This window comes from Notothenia rossii (genome assembly GCF_949606895.1).
Source record: "Notothenia rossii genome assembly, chromosome: 5".
NCBI classification, from domain to species: domain Eukaryota; kingdom Metazoa; phylum Chordata; class Actinopteri; order Perciformes; family Nototheniidae; genus Notothenia; species Notothenia rossii.
In genome coordinates, this window is record NC_136903.1 from 325,001 (window position 1) to 346,340 (window position 21,340).

At 45.4% G+C, this 21,340-nt stretch overlaps 1 protein-coding gene across 2 annotated transcripts in view; it reads right to left on the reverse strand.

Moving 5' to 3' along the window:
• LOC307039392 (sodium channel protein type 4 subunit alpha B-like) overlaps positions 1 to 21,340 on the reverse strand; it is an 85,684-nt gene that overhangs the window by 20,982 nt on the left and 43,362 nt on the right. For both annotated transcript variants that reach the window (XR_013808215.1, XM_079681417.1), the window contains exons 16-22: positions 19,695 to 20,051; positions 2,500 to 2,665; positions 2,286 to 2,386; positions 2,091 to 2,142; positions 1,442 to 1,587; positions 871 to 1,044; positions 650 to 772 (exon numbers count right to left, since the gene is read on the reverse strand). Coding sequence is in view for 1 of the 2 variants with exons in the window: in XM_079681417.1 (XP_079537543.1) it covers positions 650 to 772; positions 871 to 1,044; positions 1,442 to 1,587; positions 2,091 to 2,142; positions 2,286 to 2,386; positions 2,500 to 2,665; positions 19,695 to 20,051 (1,119 nt within the window). In the remaining variant the exon portion in view is untranslated. The remainder of the gene's footprint in view (positions 1 to 649; positions 773 to 870; positions 1,045 to 1,441; positions 1,588 to 2,090; positions 2,143 to 2,285; positions 2,387 to 2,499; positions 2,666 to 19,694; positions 20,052 to 21,340) is intronic.

Consider the following 21,340-nt stretch of genomic DNA (forward strand, 5'->3'; position numbering starts at 1 on the left):
AGACAGATGCAGACAGAGAGGTGGAGACAGACAGGTACAGACAGACAGGTAGAGACAGACAGGTACAGACAGATAGGTGGATAAAGACAGGTACAGACAGACAGGTGGAGACAGACAGGTACAGACAGACAGGTAGAGACAGACAGGTACAGACAGACAGGTGGAGACAGACAGGTACAGACAGACAGGTGGAGACAGACAGGTACAGACAGACAAATGGAGACAGACAGGTACCGACAGACAGGTACAGACACACAGGTGGAAACAGACAGGTAGAGACAGACAGGTACAGACAGACAGGTGGAGACAGACAGATGCAGACAGACAGGTAGAGACAGACAGGTAGAGACAGAGAGGTCGAGACAGACAGGTACAGACAGACAGGTACAGACAGACAGGTGGAGACAAACAGGTATAGACAGAAAGGTGGAGACAGACAGGTAGAGACAGAGAAGTCGAGACAGACAGGTACATACAGACAGGTGGAGACAGACAGGTATAGACAGGAAGGTGGAGACAGACAGGTGGAGACAGACAGGGAGAGACAGACAGGTAGAGACAGACAGGTGGAGACAGAGAGGTGGAGACAGACAGGTATAGACAGAAAGGTGGAGACAGACAGGGGAGGTTGAATTAAGTCATGTCTCACCCTCAGGCCCTGGAAGTGAGACAGGATCCTCAGGGGCCCCAGAGCTCGGAGGCTCCTCAGACACAGGAAAAACCCGAGAGAACCGAACCCAAAGATCTCAACCCCGAGAGACACCAGGAAAACCTGCAACGCCAAATGAGTACTTCCTGTTATTAATATACAACAATCACAACTTCCTGTCATCATGAGATATATATATATATATGTTCATAGAGTCTCACGTGGAGGACCAGGAAGTCGAGGCAGCACCAGCCATCTCTGAAGTACTTGCTCAGTCCGAAGGCGCTCCATTTGAGGAGCATCTCGCTGAGGAAGAGGATGATGAACAGCTGATCGGCACGATGAAGAACCTCCTTCAACAGCGGCCACTGATGAAGGTGCATGTCCTCGAACGCCTGTCATGTAACCAGGGACACAATGCATCACATGACCAGGGACACGATGCATCACATGACCGGGGACACATTGCATCACATGACCGGGGACACATTGCATCACATGACCAGGGACACGATGCATCACTTGACCAGGGACACGAGGCATCACATGACCAGGGACATGATGCATCAAATGACCAGGGACACGATGCATCACATGACCAGGGACACGTCACATGAACAGGGACACGATGCATCACATGACCAGGGGCAAGTCGCATGACCAGGGACACAATGCATCACATGACCAGGGACACGATGCATCAATTGACCAGGGACACGTCACATGACCAGGGACACAATGCACACTGAACCACAAAGACACAATACTGTATATAAACATCAGAATCCCTACCAGAGCCACGCTGCTCAGCACGATGATGAAGATGATGACGATCTCAAAGAGCTTGTGTTGGACGATGCAGAGGCAGAACCTCCTGAAGTTAGTCCAGACCCGCCCTGCTCCACGGGACGAGTCTACGACCTGGAGGGGACAGCACTCTGAAACACAAACAAAGACACTGATGCTGCTCTCCGATACTGGTCTCTGATCGGCTTTGTTACTGGTCTCTGATTGGCTGTGTTACTGGTCTCTGATTGGCTGTGTTGCTGGTCTCTGATTGGCTTTGTTACTGGTCTCTGATTGGTTGTGTTACTGGTCTCTGATTGGCTGTGTTGCTGGTCTCTGATTGGCTTTGTTACTGGTCTCTGATTGGCTGTGTTACTGGTCTCCGATTGGCTGTGTTACTGGTATTTCATTGGCTCTTTTATTGGTCTTTGATTGGCTGTGTTGCTGGTCTCTGTTTGGCTGCGATACTGGTCCCTGATTGGCTGTGTTGCGATGCTGGTCTCTGATTGGCTGTGTTACTGGTCTCCGATTGGCTATGATGCTGGTCTCTGATTGGCTGTGTTACTTGTCTCTGATTGGCTGTGTTACTGGTATTTGATTGGCTGTGTTGCAGGTATTTGATTGGCTGTGTTGCTGCTCTCTGATTGGCTCTTACTTTGGCTGCAGCAGTCCTCAGGGTCTCTGTGCTGATGGTCTTCAGGAGTTTTCTGCACAGAAGCATTCACAGTTTACTACACATGCTCAGAGTACTACACATTCTCAGAGTACTACACACACTCAGACAGAGTACTACACATACTCAGAGTACTACACATACTCAGAAATACTGCAGTATAATAAGAGCGTTTACTGCTTTCTGTTCAGGCGTCTCCTCTGGCACCTCGTGGTCTCCGTTGGTCCTGATGTCTAGAGCTAGGTGTTCCTTCTTGTCCACTTCCTGTCCGTCTCGCTCTGTCGCCAGACACAGGAAACAGTCATCAGATAGAGAGTCACCCCGAACCCTCTCTGACACCAGGAGTCACAATGGAGAGGGATTTAGATAAAGCTCTAGATCCTGGTCTCACCTGTGAGTTCTGGTTTAGCGCCGGTCTTCCTCCCCAGCAGACTCCCAGTAGCTCTGTAGATCCGCCTTAAAGCCATTTGGACGTTGTTATTGACCTTCTCTTCTGGACCTGCCGGACTGAGACCACGGAGCGGACTCAGCAACAAGACCAGGAACAGGTTCAGGACCTGGAATCACAAAGAAAGTTATGACTAGACACAAGAACAGACTCCAGACCTGCAACAAGACGAGGTTACAATTACCAACTATAAACTAGACCAGAGGTGGAGTGCACCAGCTGGGCGTAAAAAAGTAGTTCTAAACTCTAACGTCGGGCTTAGCTACGTCCCACTTAGTGATTCGAATTTACACCGAGGGCACCAAGCCTGACTAGTCACGGTCGTAGCTGCGCCTCGTCTTAAGATGCGCGTCCACGTCAATACACGCCAAACAGTAATTGTCGCTAAGCAACACACGTCTACATAATTTAAGACTCAAACTTCTCCATTCAAAGCAGCCCGTTAGCGTAACATCTGAGCGCAATCAGCACCTGCAAGGTTGGGGAGAGCGCAGCGTTTCTGTGTGATCCGTGCTGGAGTTGAGGGGAGATCTCCTCGATTAAATCAAAAAGGGCTTGTTTGCCGAAACGAAACCTCTCTATCAGCTCACTGTCCGAATAAACGGCCAGTGGGTTTGTTCGATTACAGACGACTCTTTCTCGTCTTAATGCGCTTTTGTTGTTAAACCTATAAACAAGACGCACTGCCATCGTTATTTTCCTTCTTGCCTGTTTTACGTTACTATGTATAATAGTCTGTCTTTCCGATTTACGCTTGCTCCATACTAGGAGTAAAAGTTACACGAAATGCTTAAGTCTAAGCCAGGGGTAGGCAACCCTAGGCACGCGTGCTACCATTGGCACGCAGTACCGTAACCAGTGGCACACTAGGAATAAGTGGAATAAGTGGAATAAGTGTGCAAAATATTTAAATGACATTTGACCTTTTTAGAGAGGTTTAGAAAAAGAACCCCACCTCTGGGGTCATTTGAGTGGATTTGCCATATCTCTAGCCCTCCTCTGTCAATTTTGATTATTGACATCTCTTTTTAACTGTTAGAGCCAATGGAATCGAGGGGAAGTTCCTCAAATCCATCTAAACATTACCCATTGGTGAATAGATTGATGCGAAGCCAGAATGCACAACACCGGAAGCTGTCATACACTCTCGTAGCTCTCATAGCAGCTATATATGAAAACCCATAAATATGACGATGGATTATCAGTTATCATTTCAAAGTGACAGACACATTGGATTAACCTAGGGATTAACCTTCAGCAGCGTTGTATGCGTTTTAATGCCATTGAACACAACGGTAAGAATATTTAGCGTTTTTGCTCCAAAAGCTACGTTGTGTGTTGTCTGGGTTAGCTTCCCCTGTCGCAAGGTTTGATCGCTCAGTGATGATACTTATATATCTAGAATCTGTGGAATCTCAGCTTGCTAGTTGTTGTTGGTATCTTGTTTGTGCAGATCCGATTAGTAATAAAGTATTTCTACCGTGAGTTCTGTGCTAGCGTGGCCTAGCAACAGCTAAAGCCTGGTATTCGTGAAGTGCGCTGCTCGGCTGCGCACCGCGTCTCAGCTGCTCCGTCCGTCTGCTACAGCCGAGAGGCTATGCTGGAGCTACAATGCGGTCGGCCTCCTACGAATACACCAAGCCACCTGTGCTCTTCCTTATCGGATGACATCCCTCGGGAGCTGCTTAGACACATCAGGAAAAAGAGACGAGGAAGGAGGGGAGGCGTTGCGAATCGCCTAAGGCGGCGATTCAGCCGGCCACCACCTCCATCCATCATTCTCACAAACCTGCGCTCATTGAGCAACAACGTGGACACACTAAGGACACACACAAGGTACTGTCATGAATTTTGTGAGGCCTCTTTACTATGTTTCACGGAAAGTTGGCTACAATCTACGACGCCTGAATCTCTCTTTGAAGTACCTGGACTCCCCCTTGTTCGAGCAGACAGGGATGCAAACTCGGGGAAAACCAGAGGAGGCGGTATTTGTGTGTGTATTAATGATCTGTGGTGCCGATCATACTCAGTAAAATGTAAAACCTGTGATCCCAACGTAGAAATTCTCGGCATGACGTTAAGACCTTTCTATCTGCCTAGAGAATTCAGGTGTATTTTACTGTTTGTTGTTTACGTGCCTCCCAGCGGCAGAGCGTCACTGGCGGTCACTGTGTTCACGAGCTGCAACTCAGCCACCGCGATGCACCGGCAATAGTGCAATAATAGCATGAAGCAATGTCGCCTAGAGACTGTTACCTGGGTTCCAACGGTATGTTAAGGATCACACCAGAAAAAGACAATATTCCGGACAAATGCTTCATACATTTGAAAGGAGCCTATGTGACTAAATGTAGACCACCAATACTGAACTCTGATCATAATGATGTGAATATGATACCAGCGTATAAGACCAAACTGAAGAGAAGTAAACCGGAAAAGAAAGTAATAAGGACATGGACAAATGAAAGTAGGGAACAGTTGAAAGCCTGTTTTGATTGGACAGATTGGGACATTTTTCAGGAAGGTTCACTAGATGAAATAACTACTGTTACCAATGACTATATCAACTTCTGTGTAGAACTAGTTGTGCCCACTAAAGAAATACAAATCTATCCAAATAATAAATCTTATGTGACTAAGGACATTAAAACCGTTATAAATAACAGGAAAATAGCTTTCAAAAACAAAGACTATGGAGCACTTAGACAGACAGAGAAAGAACTGAAAGTCAAGTTGAGGGAATCAAAACTGGCACACCGAGAGCTTTTGGAAAATGCTTTTAAAGCCAAAAACCCCAAAAAGGTATGGGACACCATGAAAACCATGACAGGAATGTCCTCCTCAGCTAAACCTATTGTGACAAACAATGCATTTTGTTTTGCTAACAAACTAAACACGTTCTTTACCCGTTTCGAGTCACTGGATAATTCTGCAAAGTGCACTGAAATGCTCAAAACCTAATACCTGCTTCCTCTGACAAAATTACCATCAGTGTGGAAGAGGTCAGAAAAACATTTCAGTACACCAACACCAAGAAAGCGGCTGGGCCAGATGGGTGCAGCGGTTTTCTGTTGAGAAACTTTGCTACTGAGCTGGCTCCAGTGTGGCAACCCAGCTTTCAGGTTTCTATGGACACGCACACCATCCCTCTGTCATGGAAAACTCCACACATCAAACCGCTGCCCAAAAGAACATGAGGACTACAGACCAGTAGCCCTCACCTCAGTGATTATGAAATCACTAGAAAGAATTCTGCTCTGATTTCTTATCAGTACAACACAAGACAAACTGGATCCATCCCAATTTGCCTATAAACAAGGGTGCGGCACGGAAGATGCTGTGGCCCCTCTGGTTCACATCATCACTAAACATTTAGATAAACGCAACACCTATGCAAGAGCCCTCTTCCTAGACTTCTCATCAGCATTCAACACAATACAAGCAGACATCTTGGGGTCAAAAATGGCCAAAATGGAAGTAAATCCATACCTGATTTACTGGTATGCTGCTTTCCTCACTAGTAGAGAGCAACTTGTGCCCCCCTGGGGCTGCGTGAGTTCAGCTGTGCTCTTTACTCTCTACACTGATGATTGTAGTACCAACACACCACATCAAGTGATCATGAAGTACTCTGATGATACTGCAGTAATATCTCTGCTCAGTAACACAGACGACCCTGAGCTGCACCAACAGCTGTCCATCAGGTGGTGGAGTGGACTGATAACAATGCTCTTGAGATCAACACCAAGAAAACTGAGGAAATCCTTTTTGGCTCACCATCTGACTCCCATAAAGTCCCCACTGTCATCCATACAGATCAAGCAGGGAGTTTCATACAGACACTTGGGTGTAATGATTGACCACCTGCTGTCATGGAAGGATCACATTGAATATCTGAGCAAAAGAACACAACAAAGAATTTATTTTCTCCACCGTCTCAGGTCTTTTGGGGCGAGCAGAGAAATTCTTCTGTTGTTCTTTACATCTGTGATCATGTCTGTTCTGCAGTACTGCAACACTACCTGGTACAAATGTTTGTCAGCAGCTTTCAAATCAAAACTGCTCCACCTGTTAAACATCTGCTCAAAGACTGTTGGTCCACCTGTCACAGACTCTATGACTCATCATAACAACCTAGTGAGGCTGTCCAACCACATCATCTCTGACCCAAACCATGTTCTGAACGGTGAGTATGAACTGCTGCCATCTAATGGAGATACAGGGTCCCACCATTCAATAAGGTCAGACTGAAGCATCCTTTGTGCATCAGTCAATCCTCACAGTAAACACAGAGCTGATCCCAGATCAGATGCACGCTGAAGGCTCTTTGAGCGGCTCTTCTCTCACTGATTGTGCTGTTATGTTACATGTTTGTTGTTTGTGTTTCATGTATTGTGTCTGGATATTTGTCTGTTGATGTTGGACATGGAGCTGCTGTGACGCAAGTCAATCGTATTGTATATTATCGTATTGTATCGTATTGCATGCTATTTAGCTTAAAGGAGACCTATCATGCAAAATGCACTTTGTGATGTCTTTTATACATAGATATGTGTCCCCGGTGCATCGGGGAACTCACACAGTTTTGGATGTCTGTGTTTACATTAGCAAGCCTCGCTAACACTCAGATCTAACCTGTACTGGAGAGCACATGTGTTTAAAAAGCAGAAAATAAAAAAGAATTCACCTTGTGATAAACCCGGAAGAGAAAAAGCATTTGAGCTCCATAATGTTTCAGAAATAATCTTTGATGTGGTTTAGAACAGGATGGCGTTTTATCACAGCAGAATTAAACTTTATCTCCAGTAGAATTCTGATCAGGCATTAGCTCCGCCTCCTCTTATTTACTTTAATTTTTCAAGCTAAGGACCCAAGATCCGCGTTTGTCTAAAAGGGCTTCAAAAGAGGGGTTTGAGCAGTATGAGGGATGGCTACAATGGGTGAACTGTTTGGTATTTTGAAAAAAAAACTTCAAAGACATGTTTTGTATAGGTATGTTCCTACAATATATTTTTCAAATACAGCATGATAGGTCCACTTTAAGCTAGTTTGTAGCAAAATGCCTCCGTTTTCTACAGATGGCTTCCACAAACTTCTACAGAAGATGGCTGTGTTGGAAATGAAAATACAACGGTTGGAAGTTAACGTGGAAGTGAATGGACTATGTTGGAATGACTCCACTTTACCAGTGTTGCAAAGGAATGGAAAAGGGCATGCTAACTCACAGCTAGTTAGCAGCTACAAGGATTCCAATGAACAGGATGGCTGTGTACCGGGTAATACATCTACAAGTGGTAGTCCTTCCTGGAACTCTCTGGGTGCAAGGCCGAAGACTAATCATTTCCATGGGATTTGGGAGGACGAATAGCAGGCAGAGCCCAGCGCTCTGAAATCTGTGATGCGACCTGCTGGCCTGCATTATTATCACCCAGGAAGAGCGCCTCTTCAACCCCTGTTCCTACTAGGAAACAGCCGTGGACAGCTGCTACAGGGAGAACTACAAACAATCCTCCTAAACCACCAAGTGTGCCTATCCAGAACAGATACGCTCCACTGACCGAGAACCGGAGATCTCTTTCTGATGACCTGGATAACCTGTCCTCTTCACACAGCAGGGTAAGGACCAATAGCTACTCCAAAAGTAAAAGGCTAGAGGGAAAGCTAACGACTGGGCGTGAAACTCTGATTGTGGGTGACTCTGCTGTAAGAGATGTAAAAAGTCTGTTTAGTAAGAACAACACCAAAGTACTCTGTTTTCCCAAGGATATGGTCTCTGACTTGGCTGAGAAAATCCTGCATATTGGGGCTGAATATCCGACTGTGAAGAATGTGGTACTACATATTGGAACAAATGATGTTGTGAAACAACAGTCAGAAGGGCTGACAAAAGACTTTAAATGTTTTTTGGAAACTGTCAGCTCTCTAAATGCAGAGGTGTTCATCAGTGGCCCTCTACCGCCAGTCAGAAGAGGAGTGGAGGGATTCAGCAGACTGTCTGCACTGAACACCTGGCTTTCATCTGCCTGTACTGACCATTCTGTCCATTTTATTGACAATTTTTACTTTTTCTTGGATTTTCTTTATCTCTAACATATTCAACTGCCTGCGTCATCAATCTGTTCCCTCTGCCAAGGACAAGTGGCAAGAGAATTCAAAACAGGAGAAAGACACAACACAACGCGTAGAAAACCCTGAAGAAGTATCACTGCACCCGCCTGAGGAATGTCTTGATTATGGGAGACCTATGACACAAATGGAGGAGTCTCCACCGCCCTTCCTCCACCTACCAACACCTTTGAGGATACTCTTCCTTCACACCCCAGCTCTCTCTACTCTCTGCTCACCCTTTCACCCTCACCCACCTTACTGGAGTTCAATGAACACAACAAGGAGATACACAGGGTTAGCACCAAGTCATTCCTGGAGTTCAATAACCGCATGAAGGCGATACGCAGGGTTGGCAGCATGTCCTTTACCCCCACCCCTCAACGATGCCCACCACAATCACAGAAGCTGCGACGCGCAGCATCTCCCCCGTCTTCATCACCGTGCCTACGTCAACCACCCCCCCCCCCCCTTTCAAGAAAGCATCTGTGGTCTCCGAAGCCTGATAAGAATGTGTGTGTACAAAACGCAGCAAACTCTAACTGATATGTGCTGGGTCCAGGCTCAAGGGCGTATGGCACTCTCAACTCTTTCCATGCAGGGGCCCTGCCTGCCTGGAGCTTTGCCGATATCTGTGTTGATAGGTAATAGATTAAGAGTGGTGAATCAGCTCAGAAACAGGAAGCGCTCAAAAGTTTGTGTGAGTTTATCAAATTTAGCAGTGATTCCATGTCAGCCACAGCTTGTCACAAAAAGTCTGACCAATAGTGTATCCAACAAACTTAAACTAGTTTTATTAAATGTCAGGTCTTTGGCAGGAAAAACATTTGTAATCAATGATTTTATCACTGAGCACAATCTGGATTTTATGTTTTTAATGGAAACTTGGATTGAACAAAATAACAGTGCAGCTGTTCTTATTGAATCAACCCCCCCCCCCAACTTTAGTTTTATGAGTCAGGAAAGAATGCATAAGAAGGGGGTGGAGTTGCTATTCTGTTCAATGTTTCCCTTCAATGCAGGAAGACATCTTATGGGAACTTTGCTTCTTTTGAATATGTGGCCCTTCAGCTGAAATGCTCCTCTCGAGCTCTGTTCCTAAATATCCACAGACCACCCAAATACTGTGCAAGCTTTTTTGATGACTTTACTGAGCTGCTGTCTGTAGTGTGTATTGACTTTGACCGTCTAGTCATTGTTGGTGATTTTAACATCCATGTTGACAACCCCCAGGACAGAGGGGCTAAAGAACTGTTTTGTGTTCTTGATAACTATGGACTGACTCAGCATGTGACGGAGCCCACGCACAATAAGGGGCACACTCCGGACTTAATGATCTAAAAGGGTCTGAATATCTCTAAGGTTGTGGTGACTGATGTTGCACTCTCTGATTATTCCTGTGTTTTCTTTGAGAGCTCTATTTCTGTTCAAAAAACATGTTCAAAAAGAGGTAACCACAGAATGATATTTAACTGAAAATACTTGGGAAATGTTTACTCAGAATTTTTCTTCCACACTCGCCCCTGCTAACATCTCAGTAAATGAGCTAGTAAATCATTTTAAATCAAAAATTCTAAATGTTATAGATGCCATTGCTCCAACTAAGGTAAAGGAAGTGACTGGCAAGAAAAGATCTCCATGGAGAAAGGCCATGACCGTGAGAACAGAAAAAGAGAGTGTCGAAAAGCTGAACGCAGGTGGCGAAAAACAAATCTCCAGGTTCACTTTGAAATCTATAAAGAGAGACTTGGCTTTTATCATTTGGAATTGTAATTTGCACGACTGTCTTTCTTCTCCGACATCATTGCCAAAAACAAAAACAACGCACGTGCCTTGTTTGCTACCGTCGACAGACTAACAAACCCCCCAGTGTCCGTAGCCTCTGAACTTCTATCCACCAGAGCGTGCAATGACTTTGCCTTCTTCACTGACAACATTCAGAAAATCAGACAAGCAGTCAGTGTCTCTGCATCAGGTACAGCAGGTGTATTGTCCCTGTGTCCACGTAATATCAATTCAGACACCATGACACAGTTCCATCAGATTAATGATAAAAACATAGAGGACATTATTCAACTTCTGAAATCCTCCTCCTGCTGCCTTCATATTATTCCAACAGGGTTTTTCAAAGATGTTTTTCCTTGCACGGCCTCAGAAGTAAACAATTATTCTTTTGGCTGCTGTTCGACCAGCAAAAAGCACCCTTTTCTGATGTTTCTGTAGGTCAAGAGAAGAATCATCATTCAACAATACAATATTTGGGAGACAGGGTATGTGAACTCCAATAATCTCAGATACAATGTCAATAACCTGTTTCCAGAACGTTCTTACTGCAGTGCATTCATAAACCATGTGTACATATGTGCCAATAGTCTTTTGGTTACAGGGAAGGCATGGGGCTTGGAATCGTCCTTAATTGACAGCATGTTCTGGTTGACAGGTAACATCTGTGTATCATTTTAGACTGTATCAATTGGTGATTGTGGTTACGCGATGTTAAGGAGATATTATTCCATATTCTCTTCCAATCAATAGTCTGTGTATCATTCTTTAGATCTGCGTTCCATACTGCAGAGATGCCAATATATCCGGTTAATTTATCTTGCAGTTTATTATATATATATGAAGTAGTGCCACTCACACTATTTGGACTTAATATGACCTTAACTAATTGATGTGTTGGCAGAGGTTGATTCCAAGGAACTCCATATGTGCGCATGGCAGTACGTAGTTAGAAAAAGAAAGAAGAGCCAGGCACATTATACATGTCTTTCAATTCTTGGAAGGACATCAAGCCGTTGTCGTTGGTTATGTCAGAAAGATAATGTATTCCTCGAGTTTGCCATTGTGGGAATTGGATTGCTTTTTTCCCAATACGTTTTCCCAATACGTAGTAACAGGTTATGAACAATGGGTATGTTGCTATGCCAATCTCCAGACCAATTGCACCATTTCTCTACATGTTTCCACACTTTCACGGCATGCCCAATATTTGGTCAAAATGTTAGCATACAGCCATATCGCGACATGGCAGAAAATAGGACATCACCAAGTTTAAGGGGATAGACTATACTTCTTTCAATTTTAATCCAAGGTACATTGGTGCTTTCATCGATCCAGTTTCTCAAGGCTTGAAGCGTGAAGGAATAACCCTAACCCATTAAGGCCTCCATTGTTTTTGATATATTGTAGAACTTTGTCTCTGATTCTTGGGTATTGGTTTTTCCAAATATATTTTGAAATCCTATTCTGAAGTTTGCCCCAAAAACCGTCTGGTGGAGATAAAGGTAACATACTAGCTAAGAAATGGACTCTTGGTAGAACATTCATCTTTATGATTGAAATTCGTCCTGCTCAAGAAATTATAATATTAATCCACTGTTTTAGGTCATCTTTAATTGTTTTACATTCTTTTCTAGTTTTTTGCTACTATTGTGTCTAACGAGGCATATATATCGATTCCCAAATACTTAAAGTGTTGGACGATATGCAATTCTGTATTTAAGTTTAGTTCAACCATGGCACTATTGAGGGGTAAAATAGTGTGCATCTTGACCCAGTGAGGAAACTACCTACTGACTCAGCAATCACTGTAAGTTATATTCTTGTTTAAATAGACTTCTCTGTTTCATTTATTCTACTCTGTACTCTACTCTTGTTCTGTAGTTATTGTAGCTAAAACGGCGATTTCTGAGAGATTTTAAATCTCAGATCTGCTCAACTCAACCTGTAAGACAGGTCTCAGTGGGTCACGCGCCTCAACCCTGCATTACAATAGGCAGGAACACTCTACTGTCGCCCACCAGCTGAAGAGAGTTAACTAATTAGAGGGGGGTGCCCCCACAGCTGTGAGAACTCAGCAATCAGGTGTCCATCTTAGGTGGCTCTTTCCTGGAAAGTCAGCCAGATGAAGACTGACAAAGACATTGGAGTCCTGTGGGAGTAAGACTGACAAAGACATTGGAGTCCTGTGGGAGTCACGAGGGAGGCAAAGAGGAGGCAAATCCTACTTTGATTGAGCTAAGTATCGCTGGTGTTTTCTTTTGTTTTATTCAATTCTCTTTGGTTCTCTAGCCCCTCATGCTATAATCATGTGTATTTTTTCCATTCCTGTTCATGTGTCCTCTTGCAATTATCACTGGCCCCGTGTATCTCCTAATCGATATAACCGGCCTGCTCTGGTCTATCCCACATGCTCCACTGAGATCCAACACCTAGTTTCAGGGGGCCTGTGGAACTGCCAGTCAGCTGTTCCTAAGGCTGATTTCATCTCTGGCTACGCTTCCCTGCAGTCTCTGGATTTCCTTGCTCTCACGGAGACCTGGATTACTCCATCCAACACATCCACCCCAGCAGCTCTCTCCACAGCATATCCCTTCTCCCATACACCCAGACCCTCTGGCAGAGGAGGTGGCACTGGTCTCCTGCTCTCTCCCAACTGGAGCTTTTCCCTCTTCAAGCTACCTAACTTCACTCCTTCCACCTTTGAGTTCCATGCCGTCACAGTAACCCGTCCTATACAATGAACCATTGTTGTTCTCTACCGTCCACCAGGCGCCTTGGGGGACTTCTTGGAGGAGTTAGATAATCTCCTCTCACACATCCCTGAAACCTCCCGCTGTACTTCTCTGAGATTTCACCCTCCAGACAGGGAAGACATCTGAACTAACATCTCTGTTAACCACCTTTGCTTTCTCACTGTCTCCATCCCCACCAACTCATAACGCTGGCAATGTCCTTGATCTCATATTCTCAAGGGACTGCCCTACTTCTAACCTCTCTGTAAACCCGCTTCACACATCTGATCACTTCTTCATTTCATTCTCTCTACCCCTTTCACACATCCGATCACTTCTTCATTTCATTCTCTCTATCCCTTTCCAAACATAACAACCTCATCTCTTCTAACTCTGCTCCTGTCCGCCGTAACCTCTGTTCCCTCTCCCCCTCTACCTTTGCCTCATCGGTGCTCTCAGCCCTCTCTTCCTCTGACTCCTTCCAACTCCTGCCTCAAAACTCTCCTCTCTACTCTCTCATCCTCTCTGGACTCTCTCTGTCCTCTCTCCTCTCTCATCCTCTCTGGACTCTTTCTGTCCTCTCTCATCCTCTCTGGACTCTCTCTGTCCTCTCTCCTCTCTCATCCTCTCTGGACTCTCTCTCTCCTCTCTACTCTCTCATCCTCTCTGGACTCTCTCTGTCCTCTTTCCTCTCTCATCCTCTCTGGACTCTCTCTGTCCTCTCACATCTCGGCAGGCTCGTCAGTCCCCTCCTGCTCCCTGGCTAAATGACGCACTGCGTGCTAAAAGAACCATCCTTAGGGCAGCAGAGCGGAAATAGTGGAAATCCAATCACCATGACGACCTCCTAACCTATCAGGCTCTCCTCTCATCTTTCTCTGCTTCCATCTCTCAGGCAAAAAGCACTTTCTTTCATGATAAGATCCAATCTTCCTATTCCAATCCCAAAAAACTAGTTTCCATCTTCTCCACCCTCTTGGACCCCCTGAAAGCACCTTCCCCCTCCTCCCTCTTGGACCCCCCCAAAGCACCTTCCCCCTCCTCCCTCTTGGACCCCCCCAAAGCCCCTTCCCCCTCCTCCCTCTTGGACCCCCCCAAAGCCCCTTCCCCCTCCTTCCTTCTGTCAAGTGACTTTGTTAACCACTTTGAAAAAAAGGTTGATGATATTCGCTCTTCTTTTTCTGACTCACCTTTACTCACCTCTGGGTCACCAGACCCTCCCCCACACACTGACCTCCTTCTCCCCTCTCTCTCCAAGTGAGGTTCTTACCCTCATGACCTCTACCCGTCCTACCACCTGTCCTCTGGACCCTATCCCCTCAAACCTCCTTCAGACTATCGCTCCTGATATTCTACCGTTTCTCATTTCATCAACACTTCTCTAACTTCTGCTCACTTTCCAAACAGTCTCAAGGAGGCAAGAGTAAACCCTCTCCTAAAGGAACCCACTCTCAACCCGTCTGATGTTATAAACTACAGGCCCGTCTCTCTCCTCCCGTTCCTGTCTAAAACACTTGAACGCGCTGTCTTTAAACAACTCTCCTGTTATCTCCATCAGAACAACCTTCTGGATCCGCACCAGTCTGGTTTCAAGGCAGGTCACTCAACAGAAACTGCTCTCCTTGCTGTCTCTGAGGAACTGCACACGGCTAAAGCAGCCTCCCTCTCCTCTGTCATCATCCTTCTGGACCTGTCTGCTGCATTCGACACGGTGAACCATCAGATCCTCCTTCGCACTCTCCAAGAACTTGGAGTCTCAGGCTCTGTACTTTCCGTCCTCACCTCATACCTCAAAGACCGCACCTACAGGGTAACTTGGAGAGGGTCTGACCCTTGTTGATTAACTACAGGGGTCCCTCAGGGCTCTGTTCTTGATCCCCTCCTCTTCTCCTTGTACACAAACTCGCTCGGATCAGTCATTAGCCCGCATGGTTTTTCAAACCACTGCTACGCTGACGACACCCAATTAATTCTGTCCTTTCCCCGCTCAGAGACCCAGGTCGTCGCACGCATCTCTGCTTGCCTAGCAGACATCTCTCAGTGGATGTCTGCTCACCACCTCAAGCTCAACCTTGACAAGACTGAACTGCTTTTCCTCCCGGGAAAAGATTGTCCCACTCTTGACCTAACAATCAACATCGGCACCTCTGTTGTTTCCCCGACTCAGACTGCAAGGAATCTGGGTGTGGTCCTAGATAACAAACTGTCATTCACTGCAAACATCTCTGCTACAACCCACTGCTGCAGATACACGCTTTACAACATCAGGAGGATACGTCCCCAGCTGACCCAGAAAGAGACGCAGGTTCTGGTCCGGGCTCTCGTCATCTCACGCCTAGACTACTGCAACTCCCTCCTGGCTGGTCTACCTGCATGTGCCATCCGACCTCTGCAGCTCATCCAGAATGCAGCGGCTCGTCTGGTCTTCAACCTTCCTAAATGTTCCCACACCACGCCGCTCCTCCGCTCCCTTCAGTGGCTTCCAGTAACTGCTAGAATCCACTTCAAGACACTGGTACTTGGGTACCATGCTGTGAATGGATCTGGCCCTTCCTACATCCAGGACATGGTTAAACCGTACACCCCAGCACGTGCACTCCGCTCTGCATCAGCCAAACAGCTCGCTGCACCCGCACTGCGAGGGGGACCCAAGTTCCCATCAGCAGAAACACGTGGGTTTGCTATCCTGGATCCAAAATGGTGGAATGAGCTCCCCATTGAAATCAGGACAGCAGAAAGCTTACACATCTTCTTCAGACTGAAAACTCATCTCTTTGGACTCCACTTCCAGAGATAGAATTACTAACAAAGCACTTATATACTAATAAAGGGCTGGTTTATCTAAAGCCAGTTGAGTAGCACTTGAAATGTTTGGCTCTATGAAACCTGATGTACTTATATGATTCTGTTTTCTTCAAGGTTGTATCTTGTTGGTCGAACGCACTTATTGTAAGTCGCAGAGCTCACAAAAAAATCTATTAGAAAGCTTCAGCTGATTCAGAACGCTGCTGCTCGAGTCCTCACTGACACTAAGAGAGAGGATCACATCACTCCTGTTCTGAAGTCTTTACTCTGGTTCCTCACTGACACTAAGAGAGAGGATCACATCACTCCTGTTCTGAAGTCTTTACTCTGGTTCCTCACTAACACTAAGAGAGTGGATCACATCACTCCTGTTCTGAAGTCTTTACTCTGGTTCCTCACTGACACTAAGAAAGTGGATCACATCACTCCTGTTCTGAAGTCTTTACTCTGGTTCCTCACTGACACTAAGAAAGTGGATCACATCACTCCTGTTCTGAAGTCTTTACTCTGGTTCCTCACTGACACTAAGAAAGTGGATCACTCCTGTTCTGAAGTCTTTACTCTGGTTCCTCACTAACACTAAGAAAGTGGATCACATCACTCCTGTTCTGAAGTCTTTACTCTGGTTCCTCACTAACACTAAGAAAGTGGATCACATCACTCCTGTTCTGAAGTCTTTACTCTGGTTCCTCACTAACACTAAGAAAGTGGATCACATCACTCCTGTTCTGAAGTCTTTACACTGGCTTCCTGTGTGTCAAAGAATAGATTTCAAAATACTGCTGTTGGAGAAATACTGTTTTCTCCACTCTCTGGGTTGTTTTTGCACTGATATCATGTGTGGCTCTGAACTGTGTATGACCTTGCAGCTGCCTCTTCTTGTGATAGGAGGAGGCAGGGCATTTCAGCTTATTGATATTTATGAGAAGAAAGACTTGCTGTCTCCTAAATATCTAATTTCTATGAAGCATGAAGGAAGTACGTGACTCTTTCCAGAAGACGTCACAGATGACCCATCGCAGATGACCCAACTTTCCGACACCCGCGGCTGATATTAGCGCCACCTCGATTTACGACTTTCTTGTTATCTCCGTGTTTTGGACTATATAAGCCTGATGTTTTTTGCTGCTCCGTTGAGCAACATACCTCATGTGTGTGAGTTAACCCATATCCTTTGTATGTGATTTAACTCCGGTTAAACCTGGTGTCGAGTGATATTTTTCTAACAACTGCTGCTGGTTTATAAAGCACTGAATGGTTTAGGCCCTGAATACATTTCTGTCCCCAGAGTCAGAACTAAACATGGAGAAGCAGCGTTCAGTTATTATGCTCCAAATATCTGGAACAAACTCCCAGAAACCTGCAGGTCCGCTGCAACTCTGACTACTATTAAATCCAGGCTGAAGACTTTTCTTTTTGTCGCTGCTTTTAATTGAATTATTCATATCTTAGACTGCACTGTAACTTTTATCCATGTATTTTTTTATTTTTAATGTTGATTTTAAATGCCATTTTCTGAATGTCTTTCATTTTTGTAAAGCACTTTGAATTGCTTTTTGTTGAAAGGTGCTATATAAATAAACTTGCCTTGCCTTGCTAAGCATGTTTTCGCTCAGGGCTCATTTAGACGCTTCTTGTAAAAATGGTTCATATCGTCAGCTGCTGAGTTTCTTCCCGTTAAGTGGGTACAACACATTAATAGGTTGTTAAATGTTAAGAAGCCCTGAGACACAGTGTTACAGCCACTGCTTTCTCTGTTTACTCTGTTTGTGTGTGTGTGTGGAAATGAGCTGTGCAGTTCCTCTGATGCAACTAGTCGTCCCGCCCTCGCAACATCCGAAGAGGTGATTGGATTGACGTCATCCAATCACCGCCCGCTTCCGGCACATCTTCCGGGGGAGGGGTACAAAGGCCGGGGACGAAGATCATTCCGGAGGCTCTGTGTGGTTAGACAGACGCCTCTAGCCTCTTGCTACGTTTACTCTCGGTGCTCGTAATACTGTAAATGTTCGGTGCTTAGTGTTGTGTGTGTAAAAGAAAACCAGGTTAGCTCAGCGGTTAGCGCCTGTCAGTTAAACTTTCTGTACTTGTTTTGTGAAGTGTGTTAGCTTAGACCCAGGTTAGCGTAGCGCTTGTTGATCAGCTGCAGCTGTGTTCTTGTGCAGCCTTATCAGTTTAACTTGTACCACGTTTAACGTGAGGTTTTTGTTTTCCCTTCTATTCAATTATTACTCTGTCTGTTTTGCCAAACTCCCTTGTGGAGTCCTCCTTTGTTTGTTCCATAGTTAAGTCGGCGCCCGTTGGCCTTTTTGTTTGTTTCAGACTGTTTGGCTGACATTTTGTTTCACACGGGTTTATAATAAAGCCACTTATAACTACTACCAATTCCATTCTGGTTGTGTTGCTTCCCTTTGGTTCCCCTAGCCCAGTAGGGAATGTAATAAACAGTTTCGTAAAAAAAACCAGGTTGACTCCAGTCGACTTGCTGCTTTCCTACGTGGTGAAACGATCAGAGGTGTAGTGCTGCCGGAGCGTACCAGTCCGCCGCGCTGGCACTTCATAAATTGCAGCACCCATAAGGAGCTGTACACATGCCGCAGTTTTAACGTGGCTGTGTCTTTAGTTGAAAGCCCAGAGGCAATCTGCTCATCTGAAAATAAATGCTACAAAGGGGCAGACTGGCCATCTGTGTGTTCTGGAGAGTCACAGATGGGCCGGTCGTCAGCCCTCCTGTTGACAGTTCACGAGCGTCGAGCCCTGTGTTTCAGCTGAAGAGGGCAGTTGAAGGGGTAACCGGTGACATAAGGAATCTAACTTTGAATATCCACCAGAGGTTTTAAAAAAGTCTTAAAGAAGTCTTGGGTTATCTCATGTGTTCTCATGTGATCTTGTGTGCTCTCGTGTGCTCTCATGTCATCTTGTGTGCTCTCATGTGATCTTGTGTGATCTTGTGTGTTCTCATGTGATCCCGTGTGATCTTGTGTGCTCTCATGTGATCTCATGTGATCTTGCGTGATCTTGTGTGATCTCATGTGTTCTCATGTGATCCTGTGTGATCTTGTGTGCTCTCATGTGATCTCATGTGATCTTGTGTGATCTTGTGTGATCTTGTGTGTTCTCATGTGATCTTGTGTGATCTTGTGTGCTCTCATGTGATCTCGTGTGATCTTGTGTGATCTTGTGTGTTCTCATGTGATCTTGGGTGATCTTGTGTGATCTTGTCTGATCTTGTGTGTTCTCATGTAATCCCGTGTGATCTTGTGTGATCTTGTGTGCTCTCATGTGATCTTGTGTGCTCTCATGTGATCTTGTGTGTTCTCATGTGATCCCGTCTGATCTTGTGTGATCTTTTGTGCTCTCATGTGATCTTGTGTGCTCTCATGTGATCTTGTGTGCTCTCATGTGATCCTGTGTGATCTTGTGTGATCTCATGTGATCTTGTGTGATCTCATGTGTTCTCATGTGATCCCGTGTGATCTTGTGTGCTCTCATGTGATCTCATGTTATCCCGTGTGATCTTGTGTGATCTTGTGTGCTCTCATGTGATCTTGTGTGATCTCATGTGTTCTCATGTGATCCCGTGTGATCTTGTGTGCTCTCATGTGATCTCATGTTATCCTGTGTTATCTTGTGTGCTCTCATGTGATCTCATGTGATCTTCTGTGATCTTGTGTGTTCTCATGTGATCCCGTGTGAGGTGCAGTAACTCACCAGCAGGTTTCCTGAGACGAGGAGCATCATGAAGAAGAGGAGACAGGATGCCTCTCCGGAGACCTCCATGCAGTCCCACAGCGCCTCGACCCAGTCCCCGAACAGAACCCTGAGGACCACCAGGAGGGAGTGGAAGAAGTCTGTCATGTGGAAACGAGGAAGCTTGCAGTCCGCTGCGATGTGACAGACTTGGTCTTTGTAGTCATTTCCAAAAAGCTGCATGCCAGCAACGGAGAAGATGAAGAGAGTGATGAAGAGGAGGAGCGTCAGGTTCCTCAGAGAACTCAGAGCCGTCCAGATGATCTTCATCAACATGTGGAGCATCGGCCACCACCTGGCCAGCCGGAGGAACCGCATCTAGAGACAACTTCTGTTATTGTTATTAATTTTATTATTACCATCATCACCATCTGGAGAAAAGTTCTGTTCTTATTAAATCTGCCATTTCCATCATCATCATCATCATCATCATCATCATCATCATCATCATCATCATCATCATCATCATCATCATCACCACCATCACCACCACCATCATCATCATCATCACCACCATCACCATCATCATCATCATCACCATCACCATCATCATCATCACCATCATCCCCATCATCACCATCATCATCACCATCATCATCATCACCATCATCATCATCATCATCACCATTTCTCATTCACTTCTTAACTTTACTCAGGTTTGTGAGATTCAGTAATTATTGCTCTGCACGCTTAAAAGTAATCTATTCTGCAAAACCCTCTTCTCCATGTCTCTTCTACATCAACATGTGTCCCCTCTTCTTCATGTCTCTTCTACATCAACATGTGTCCCCTCTTCTTCATGTCTCTTCTACATCAACATGTGTCCCCTCTTCTTCATGTCTCTTCTACATCAACATGTGTCCCCTCTTCTTCATGTCTCTTCTACATCAACATGTGTCCCCTCTTCTCCATGTCTCCTCTACATCAACATGTGTCCCCTCTTCTTCATGTCTCTTCTACATCAACATGTGTCCCCTCTTCTCCATGTCTCCTCTACATCAACATGTGTCCCCTCTTCTTCATGTCTCTTCTACATCAACATGTGTCCCCTCTTCTCCATGTCTCCTCTACATCAACATGTGTCCCCTCTTCTTCATGTCTCTTCTACATCAACATGTGTCCCCTCTTCTCCATGTCTCCTCTACATCAACATGTGTCCCCTCTTCTTCATGTCTCTTCTACATCAACATGTGTCCCCTCTTCTCCATGTCTCCTCTACATCAACATGTGTCGCCTCTTCTCCATGTCTCCTCTACATCAACATGTGTCCCCTCTTCTTCATGTCTCTTCTACATCAACATGTGTCCCCTCTACTTCATGTCTCTTCTACATCAACATGTGTCCCCTCTTCTTCATGTCTCTTCTACATCAACATGTGTCCCCTCTTCTTCATGTCTCTTCTACATCAACATGTGTCCCCTCTTCTTCATGTCTCTTCTACATCAACATGTGTCCCCTCTTCTCCATGTCTCTTCTACATCAACATGTGTCCCCTCTTCTTCATGTCTCTTCTACATCAACATGTGTCCCCTCTTCTTCATGTCTCTTCTACACCAACATGTGTCCCCTCTTCTTCATGTCTCTTCTACATCAACATGTGTCCCCTC